The sequence below is a fragment of the Pongo abelii genome, chromosome 7 (assembly GCF_028885655.2).
Source record: "Pongo abelii isolate AG06213 chromosome 7, NHGRI_mPonAbe1-v2.0_pri, whole genome shotgun sequence".
Classification (NCBI taxonomy): Eukaryota; Metazoa; Chordata; class Mammalia; order Primates; family Hominidae; genus Pongo; species Pongo abelii.
The window spans coordinates 152067546-152078592 of record NC_071992.2 but is presented as its reverse complement, the minus strand read 5'-3'; the positions used below and the strand labels follow the sequence as shown (position 1 = coordinate 152078592).

The 11047-nt window shown below is 39.1% G+C and overlaps 1 protein-coding gene across 1 annotated transcript in view; it reads right to left on the bottom strand.

Annotated features, from left to right (window-relative positions):
• Positions 1–6002: 6002 nt before the first annotated feature.
• Positions 6003–11047, bottom strand: part of KHDRBS3 (KH RNA binding domain containing, signal transduction associated 3) — a 191074-nt gene continuing 186029 nt past the window's right edge. The window contains 2 exon segments of the mRNA NM_001133889.1: positions 6003–6619; positions 8483–8541. Coding sequence (NP_001127361.1) covers positions 6528–6619; positions 8483–8541 — 151 coding nt within the window. The 3' untranslated portion in view covers positions 6003–6527.

Below are 11047 nucleotides of genomic sequence, written 5' to 3'. Positions count from 1 at the left end.
AAGGCCTATTTTGTAATAAAGTTTGATATCTCAAGTAATTTTTGAATGCTGTACTCAAAGTGAAAAACAAAATGGCTCACTGCCACTGCCTGGCATGGCAAGAGTATCATACCACTATGGCTAGCTGCAGAAAAGATACATATTCAAAATCTGAAGTACAGTTTCTACTGAACATGTACTACATTTCCACCACTGTAAAGGGGAAACCTTCTAAGTCAAACTATTGTAGTAGGGACTGTCTGTACTGAAAAGTGCTCAGTGTTAGTGTTTCGAGAATTATAGGTTCATTTGTTCACTCATTCGTTCCTCACTGAACACCCTGTCAGTTCCCACTATGTCTATGTGCCAGGCAGTGTGCTAGGATTTGGAAGTACAAGTCCAATAAGACATGGTTCTTCTATCTTTAAGGAACTTCAAGTCTTGCAGTCAGGGAGAAAAACCCACTAACAAGCAGAACAGAAATCTAGCCTCAGGATAACACCATCATCCCTGCACACTTCACAGTGGTACCTGTTTGTTTATTCTATCTCCTTGTTTTGACTGTCTGTTAGGTACTAGGACCTGTGTTAGGTAGCACACACATAAATTCCGCCAGCAGCGGTTCAAATGAGATAAACACACAGGACAGAACTTAATAATCTGGTAAGTTCTCCTCAAATGAAAGGATGACTAATTTAATCTAATAAGGCCAAACAAGACCTAGTACATCGTCCTGTACTATCAGCCACCGAGCTACCACATCCACTTTATTCACTCATACATCCAATGGCTTGTTCATTTACCACTTACTAGGCATAAGGCATGGTAATTGCACTAAAGATGTTTACAATCTGGTGGGAGGAAAGGAGGGTAAACAACCAATCTCAGGATACTGTACTGCAGAATTCATAGAGTAAGATGAGGGTCCACAGTAGAGCTGAGAAGATGGCGGGCTAGGGAGGGCCTCCGGGGTGAGGGGATGCTTCAAGCTCCACTGGGAAGTCTGGATAGGCCAGCAACAACTAGCTAGACCAAGAGCTGGGTGAGAGTTGTGTTCATTCATTTGTGTTCATTTATTTGAGTGGGGTAAGGAACTGTGACTTCAGGCAGAGAATGGCACTGATAGAAAAGCTCTAGATGGTTTTCAATCTATCAGGGCTGGACCACAGTAGGCTGGGGACAGAGCATGCTGTGCTCCAGGCGGCTGGGGAGGCCAGCAGCAGAATCACGCAGGGCTTGATGTTCAGAGCCAAGGAGGCTGAGCTTTATCCTGAAAGTCACTGAAGGACTCATCACATTAAGATCTGAAAAATGATTGCAGCAATGGATGCTAATCACTGAAATACACAACTGAGATTTTTGAAACAGGAATGTCAGTCAGAATCAACTTCAACTGGACAGGATTTTCCATCGATAAGGGAGGGTGAAATTCAGATTGAAAAATGATCTATAGCCTTTCCCAATCACAAACAGAAAGAGAATCAGGCATAAAATAGATTGTTATTTTAAAATAATGATGGATTTTTTCCTTTCTGTCCCTACAAAACACTGAATATCAATATAAACAGTAGATATTGTTTGCACAGAAAATAAACTTTATTCCTTAAATTTGTCACATATTCTATAAAATGTCTCATATTTTCATTTAACTTTTGACTCTACAATTTTATTTTTTCTTCAAATCATTAGTTTTACATTCCGGAACCTGTCTCTGTATACAGTGACCAAAGTCTTTAATTTGAGTTAAACAAGGGAGCTAGACTGTCTAAATTGTAGTATTGTTAACATGATTGTGTGGGTTTTTTGGGGTCTGGGCTAACCGTTCCTAACACTGCCTGTTAGGAATCATCTTGATCACACTGACAATGCCATTCACTTACTAAACCCTTACACTGTCAAATAACTATGTTAAGAGATGGGGACAAGAGGATGAAAAAGTGAGGGCAACTATTTTTTAAGGCACTGATTGGCTATAAAATCACTAACCAGTGGAAACAGAAGTTTGTAGAGTTCTTTTTGGAACACAGACTAAATGAGGCACTATATCTGCCCAAGGGAATGGAGTAGGTCAAGCTTAAAGGCAGAGAGGATACTACACTTGAAAATGGTTGCACTGAATTTGAGCTTCTTAGCACAACCTACAAGACCCTTCATTACATGTCCCTGGTCCTACCCAGCCAGCATTGCCTCTTACTTTCTCTAATTATCTAATATACCTGAAGTTTCCTCAATGATCATGTTTTCTTATAATTGCAAATATTTACATATAGCAACCAATGAGTGAACACCTTTATTTGTGCCAGGCATGCTTCTAATCTTCACAGCAATACTAAGGTAGGTATCATGACTGTCTATTTTATAAGTGGGGAACCTGCAGTTTAGACTCTTGTTTAGAGAGGTTAAGTCACTGACTCAAGGTCACAAAGCGGGTGAAGGGCAGAGCGGAAGTATGGATGCTCTGAGAGTACCTGCCCTGTGTGGTTATCTTCTACTGGTCTTAATATCTCCATGGGCCCCTTCTGCTACCTCTGACCAACTTGCCTGGGTTACACATCTCCCTTCCATGTGCCTAGAAGGCACATGTATCTCTGTCAGAGCTCTACAGACGTGGTCTTTGCCCATTTCCCCAGTAGACTGTGGCACTTGCAAGGACAAAAATGATGTCTTTAATCACTGTCTTCCTACCATCTGCAACACAGCAGGTGTTCAGGAAATATATCTGAGTAAATACTGATACTGACTTGACTTGGAATACCTGAGTAGAAGAAGATTCAGAACCTAAACAAGTGAAAGACTCTCTCCATGAAGGAATCTGGGGCAGGGGCGGGGTAGAGGAAGAGAAGGGGGCAGTTATCATTCACAATGCTCAGCGTTGTGTGAGATACTCTCTGGGACACAAGGTAACGCAAATTAAAGGCTCCTGCTCTTAAAGAGCCTTTAATCTAACGGAGGAGCCACTGTAATATAAAGAATGACAGTGTAACAACATGGTTAAGATCAAAGACTCGGGATTAAAGTCAATCGGTTCAAATCTGGGCTCTACCAGTTATAAGGTACATGAGCAACATAAGCATGAAATTCACCTCCTGAAGCTTAAATTTCTTCCTTTTTTAAAATGTAGATGATACCTTCTTATGGCTGTGAGGATTCAATAAAATAATTTACAGAAGGTGAAAAGCACATGCTTGGCTGTTATGGCAACTTACAACCAATATGAGTCATATGATACCAATACTAAAATGAGGAAATATAAACCAGGCATGCTCTTTAGAGAAGGTGGAGGATCACAGCCTGATTTAACCGGTGAGGACATCATGGAAGAGAGGGCATGGGGCTGAGTTCTGAAGGACGGGTATGGTTTCTTCATGCAAAGATACAGGCAATAGCAAAGTTGTGTGTCATGGGGCTGTCACCTCCATTTGGTTTTGTGGTATTTGAATACAGGGTTCCATGTCTTATCAGTCTTTGTACGACCAGTGCCTCTGTTGTGTCCAGTATGGAGCTCATGTTCCATATATGCTGTCATATGAAAAAATAAATGAATTCCAAGGGGGCAAAAACACAGGTTAGGAGGAAGCGATTTGGGAACAATGAAATGTGCTCTTAGAGACATGAGAAGACTGGCTTATCTATAGCAGGGTCTTCCTATGGAAACAGAAAAAAATCAGGTCTGGTGGAACATCAGCCAGATAAGAGAAGATCTCGAAGGCCAAGTAGGAAAGTTCCTGTCCGATAGTGATCTGGGCCTTTCTGGATCATAATCCCTTTTACAGTCTGATAAAGTTATGGATGCTTTGAAAAAATGACAATAAACATAAAATTGTACAGTATTTCCTGTTAATTAACTCTGAATAGCACCTGAGGATTGACCCTCTACCTCTCCATAATTCTTGATTTATTATTCTGTGTGCCAACCCCTTAAGAAAATTATTTAATAAAGAAAAAAATTGTGAAAAATTTCAATAACATCACACACTACAGAGATGTGGTGGACGTCACATTCCCATTCCGTACAAGAGAAAAACAACAACAAAAATCCAAACAGACAAACAAACAGAAAATACAATGAACTTAGTTTGGTCTACAAAAATGATGAGAATTATTTTCTTTCTTAAAAGTAATTTAATTATTTCAGGCTAATTTTGGCTGTTAGGGAAAACCAAGCTCATATATTTTTCATATATATTAAATATGTGAATACAACTTTGATAATTAAACTTTACATGATTGTATCACTTTCAGGTTACAAAACACTCTGATGATATTATCTTAATTCTTCTAACAACTGCATGGGATAAGCATCATTTTCACTGAACTGACGGAGAAAGTGAGACTTGCCCAAAGTCACACAGCTAAGTGGCAGAGCTCAGATACAAACACTGAAAAAGTAAGACTCTCTGGAAGATCAGGGCCTAAGTAGTATTTTTTGATGCTTTAGAAAAAAATCCTGAAAATGTAAAAAGAGAGACAAAAATAATAATACCTTTCCTTTATAGGTCCCCAGATTTTTACATTTTATGAAGTAATTTTTATAAAATACATTTTATAATACTTATAATTTGTTTCATAAAATTCAGAAGCACAGAAAACCATGCTTCCACAAGACTAAGATAAATACTGTCAAAAATTTCCAGCATATCTGTGTAATTTTTTTGCCTATGCACGCATATAGAAAACTAAAATTGGGATATTATATATTAAGTTTGGCAAACTGCTCTTTTTACTGAATAATCTGGAAATTATTTTTCATGCTATTGACTAGACTGCTAGATATTTTCTGAAGAAAGTAATCTGAATATTTAAATATCAGGATGACCTGAGCCTCCAATCTCTGCCGCTTATAATGAAGCTTCCTGGGTCTGACCTGTTTACATTCAGGAAGCTTCTTTTCTGACTTTTGGAGTTAATCTGACATAATCACTAGTGTTGTACTAGGAAACCAGCAGGGGAAATTTTCCATGTGACTTCAGGTAAGTGTGAAATTGTCTTCATCTTCCACACAGGTCAGGATAATTGGAACAAAAAGGCAAACTTACCTTTGTTTGCTTCAGGTGTTCAACCAGTTCGTGTGACATTCCAAGATGGCTGACATTTCCTAACAAAAGAAAAGACCTTTTTACTCAAAATAAAGAGAAAAAAATCCCCCAAGAAATAAAAATTAAACATTTTACATAATCTACAATTAAAAAAGCTTAATGATTAAAGAATAGCTTTATTAAATATTTGTCAGTTTTAAGAAGTGCCCTCAATTACTAACCAAATAATGTATTACAAATAACTAGTTATGAGGTTTTACAGTTGTTTAATAGGGAGTAATTGGCCCCAATTAAACTGACTAAACTAAGACTTTTTAGATTACTAAAACAAATTAAACTTTTTAAAATGAGAATTTAGGTGATCTTAAAACTTTTCTAAAATGGATAATGAAACTTGCTAAGTTGTAATCTCCCTGGTTTTATTAGTTATATTAAGATAAATTAAGTGAGATTAAAATCTTATTTGATTTATTTACCTTTGAAAATGAAGACCGTTTAAGGGTTACACATCCTCAGCCTTGGCGAGTGCGACCTCAATTAGTCAAGCCAGAAAGTCTTTAAAAGCTTTGTGCTTAGTGCTTCCAGCATGGAGCGAGGTGTTCATTAAGGTACCAAAATTCTCATAAAAAATCCAAAGTTGCACTAGTGAAAAAACGCTCAACAAGATGAAAACTGATCACATCTTTTTCAGAAAATCCAGTAGTTATTTTAAAACCAGTTTTTAAACAAGATTTGGTTTTGCGTAGTTTAACGTGCCACTCAAGCAGCTCGATACCATTTGGACTCTTTAAACAGCATTTAAATCTATGGTGAGTATATAATGGTACATTTAATTTTATACCATTTTTAAAATAAGTTGTACAATGTTTAGTGTGACCCTTTTATGACAAGCATTGTTAAATGAATTCTTTCCCTGTTTACAACTATTTATGAAGGCCTTTTTAAATAAAAAAAACCCCATGAAATTGTTAGCTCACACACACAAAATTTCTTTCAAAAGTTTATTTAGTATCAAGCAAGAGGAGACTTTGCTTAACACTACAGAACATTTCAAGACTTGAGTTACAAAAGAATACCACATTATTTGCACTTGTAATTGGCTTCCCTTTTTACGCATGTTGGCAAGAGAAAAAAAAACTAGCACATGGCTGAAAGATAAAATAACTAAATTCTATGGAAACCTTTAAAATGAAAGGTGAGGCTTATGTTAAAAGAATAGATTAACATATTTAGTAAACCTATTTTTTGTTTAACACTAGTTAATCAAAGTTATTTTTTTTCCTTTTGATGACCTATTTTTTCATATACAGACTGGAAATAACAAAATTTTACATGTCTTTTTTTTTTTTTTCTGCCCAGGTTGATGTTTCAACAAAGTAGTTTTAAGTTCCATCCATTCAGATTTTAAGTATTTTGATTTATTTAAAAAGGGATTGTTCATAGAAAAAAATTACTTTGAACAGTATACAGGACTGGTGGAGATTGGCTATTTCACAACATCAGACAGTACAATCAGTATCTGCCATATGGCTGGTCTCTGTAGACGCCCTTTGCTGTCCTCGCTGAAGGTGCCTTGTGTCTTGAGTTAGTCCACTCTTCTTGCCCTACAATCAGTAAGATGAATCACAATTAGATCGCTGCCATGAATCCCACAGGCTTCATTTTTCAGACTCTCTAACTTAGCCCTGAACCAAAGGTACATGTCATATTGAAAATATATACCCCTGGTGTACTGAAAAGAAAAACAAACAAGGAATTTACTTAAATAAATTACAAACACAAGGAAAAATAATCATCTCACTCGCAAAATTCGTCATCATGGGAAGATAAATGGTTCTTGTATCTGAAATGGCAACCAACTTTGCAAGGACTTTCCTTTGGGTTACTCATTTAACAACAGTTTACAAGCTCAAGTAGCAAAGAGAACTGCCTTTTGCTAAACATCAGGACATTTATGAGTGAAAAAGAGAATGGGAAAAGGATCACTTAGATGTCTTCCAACAGCAAAAACAAAGAAAAAACATAAATAAACATCTGTGAAGACAAAGGAGAAGAAAACTGGAGAGCAAAACGGGAAGGGGCAGACTGAGAAAGGGAAATATGATCTCACTTTTCACAGGCGCTTTCACGGAAAGACTGAAGGAAAGTTGCATTGGGTTGAACTTCACTTCTCAATAGCACTTCATGAACATGAAATAAATTTAACGACATAATGTCAGATTTCACTCATCATAATGCTAAATCCGTACTGGACAATGGTATTAATAACCAGGGACATTCTATCATCTTTATCTCCTGAAATTAAACACCTATTCAGCTTGAAGATAACTTTTAATGAGTTATCTATAAGTCTTGGACATCAAACAGTTAACATCCCTGCTGCAACATACAGCAATGTAAAAGCCATGTGTCCACAGAGACCAATTTAGAAAGCTGGAAAGGAAAAATGCTTAAAATGACCTCTTCTTTTGATACAAAACATGCAATCAACATCACTCCCTCAAGCTAACTTGCATCAATTTAGGTAGCCTGCATTCAGCAAACCAACATACTTCTCTTAAGTGTTTGTTACGGATAACAACAACAACAACAAAAAATCCAAGGTGCAGCCATCACAGCTTCGGGCAGGTGATACAACAAAATGCACTTCAAAAGGTTTAACACTGGAAAACGGTTTTTCAGTTCTGTTAGGAGAAATGTCCTAACATCCATTAACCACAATCCTGATACACTTGCACCGGGTACCAGGGATTCATCAGAGCTTTGCAACTGATTGAAGCTTCATGTTCTCTGATCTCCTTGCCCTGCGGCAAAGGCTCTTCTTACTATCATTATGTTGCTGCCGCCAATTCTTTTAATTAAACCTGTCATCCTTTTGCATAGTGAGACTTTGGACATAAAGTCCCCAGCATCTCTACCAGCTCCACTGAATTAAGAGGGGTTTAGCTGCTGCCCTGTAAAGCTTACAGACACTGTATCTCCTCTTTGGCTCGGTGCTTTTGTAACCTTTATGAAACGACTCCCAGTGTAATTTTTTTCAGAGGGTTTGAGATTGGAAATGAATTAAAATATAAAGATGAAGGTGGGAGAATCACTTTAGAGCTATAGTCTCAATTGCTTCATTTCCCTTCACTGTCAAGAAACAAAGACACTTCAAAAAGACCCAGCTATCAAGTGTCTGCAGTTTGAAAAACTACTCTGTGAGAAAATCAGCACACAGCAATCAACTCAAACATAAAATTCAAGTTCAGAATCTGGATTCATGCAATCTTCGGCAAGTCTTTAGTCCTCTTTAAATATTTAAATAATAAAGGAGCTCTAAAAATAGCTAGACACGCACAAATGAATTGACAGGAAGCTGCTGTTTCAGAGTCCAAATGTCCTTATTCTCTTCCCATCAAGATCTTTAAGGTCTTTCTACGGCCATCTCTCCTCCCTCTCTTCACATGCTCTGGCCAGCCACTCACCGTAGGAATCATAAGTCTCCTCACTGAGTCCATGTCCGTAATCATAGTAATCAGCACCACTGCAAGTGAACAAAACAAAACAAAGGACAAAATCATCTGGCTGTGAGTTTCAACGGTATTCAATAAAAGTATTGTAAAACTTAAAGACAACTAATGAAGGGGAGGACTGAAAATTCAAAGAAATTCCCACCGAGATCACAGAGTTCTATAGCAGAAGTGTTAACTTTAGGATTATCAAAGGCCCCTTGTCTAGCTCCCTAATTTTAATACATAATAAATATGTTTCGACATTTTAACCACAACAATTGGCCACCCAACACACAGTAAGTGTCTAAAAGTGCACGAGGAATACAAAGACAGCCCCTGACCTGGGAAGACTGGGAGTCTGCGGAGAGGGGGGATGTGTGTGGACAATTCTAGCCCAGGGTGCCAAGAGCTAGGGCTGGGCCTGTGCAAGGCACTGTGGGAGTGGGGGAGGAGGTAAACACCTCCTTTCCAATAGATGGGATGTTTACAGAAGGCAAAGACTTTATTTCTTCTTACACCCTCGTCTACCAGAGAACCTGGTGCTGCATGAATTGTGGGTGCTGTACTTTATAATACATTAAAAACAAATGCCCAGATGAAATGTTTTCTTTCACCAGCGCTGCTGCATCCCCATCCGGAAGCTGCTGGGAAAAGGCGACTCAGCAGCCATGGCCACATCGGACAGGAGAGCAGGGAAATGGATCTCTGCAATCCAGTCACAAGTCTGGTTACACGAGGCCAGGGATCTTTTCAAAGTCCAGGCACATCCATGTTCCAATGTACAACATCCTTGAGTGAGCACGAGGAAAGAGCCATCACTGACGGCAAGACGGAGCAGTTATCACTGCCATTTTGCAGATGATGCAAAGCAGCCCACATACATACAATGTATTGAACTAGGAATAATTTTTTACAGGAACAGACTTGTGAAAAGTCTAGATTACTAAGCCATAACCATTCTGAGTATTTGAGAAAGAGTTTCCATGTACCCTCTCAGGCTTTCCTCTTTCCCACTCAGTTTTGTAGGGAAACCACCATCCTGAATTGGTTATCTTAGATTGTCATGGAAATAAACATCCCCATTCTTCCAATTTCATACAATCAAGAGGTTTCTAATCAAAATGGAAAATGATCCAGCTCAGATGTTTAACACCTCAGGAAGTCACAGTTTGAGGAGCACAGATGCATGCTGTGAATGCCTACTGAACACCAGCCACTGAGATCCCACATCAACCCTGGCCTCGTATAGTAAAACTGTCATACCCATTTGACAGATAAGGATACCGCAGACCAGGAGAGCTAAGAAGCCAGGCTAAATTGCATGGAGAACAGTATAGCTGAATCTCTTTGACTACACAGGCCAGACTTGTGGTCACAACCACACGGAGTTTTTCCCCCACGTTTTCTTTCTCAGGAAAATGACACCCGAGACTAATCATCACATTTAATGACTACGGCACAGCATGGCCATTCCTATGAGAAAAGTGTAAGCAATGGAGCTATGTTCCTTTTTATCTCAAACAGTGGGCATGAGTTTTTATATTTGCTACTCTTTCTCCCAGAAGGCCCTTCTCTCCTCTCCTCCAGGCTATTTCCAACTCAAGCCCTTAACCTAAATGCCACTTCCAAAGAGAACCCTGCTGGTATCCCTGAGTGAGGTTGGTTTCCCAAGACAGCATGCCCTGGTTGTCATTCTTTTGGCCTGGAGGAGACCCTCACGTTACGTATGTTAAGTGGGTACGGAGAAGGGGCACCTCCATCACTCTAGTGTGTCACGAATGGCTTGGAGCATGCAGCGCTTGCACAGTGTTCTGAGGGGGAAGGTGAAGACAGGAGGAGAAGGAATGGACAGAGGCAATGGCAGCAAGGGTCTTCCAGGCAGAAGAAACAGAATATGCAAAGCAGAGGCAGGAAGCAGGTTGGAAAATCTAGGTGTCTACAAGTAGTTCAATCAAATATAGTAAGTATTGATGAAAAATGCCTGGACCGGGCCAGGTGCTGTGGCTCACACCTGTAATCCCAGCACTTTGGGAGGCTGAGGCAGGCAGATCATGAGGTCAGAAGATCGAGACCATCCTGGCCAACATGGTGAAACCCTGTCTCTATTAAAAAAGAAGTATATAAAAATTAGCTGAGCGTGGTGACGTCTGTAGTCCCAGCTACTTGGGATGCTGAGGCAAGGGAATTGCTTGAACCCAGGAGGTGGAGGTTGCAGGGAGCTGAGATTGTGCCACTGCACTCCGGCCTGGCGACAGAACGAGACTCCATCACAAAAAAAAAAAAAAAAAAAGACAAATGCCTGGACCGGAATATTCCTTAGAATACTTCTTCCACACATAGAACATAGGCCCCACCTTGTTATCCTGGCTTAATCATATCCTTACAAGTTAATTAAATACGATGTAACACAGTGGTTATGATTTGAGCTCTCTGTATAAAATAAGCTCTCTGAAATGTGCTGTGTTAAGCTCTGTTGGCTTCACACATTACAGAATAGTCACTACTACAGCTGACCTAATACACCAAGTAGCAATGTGC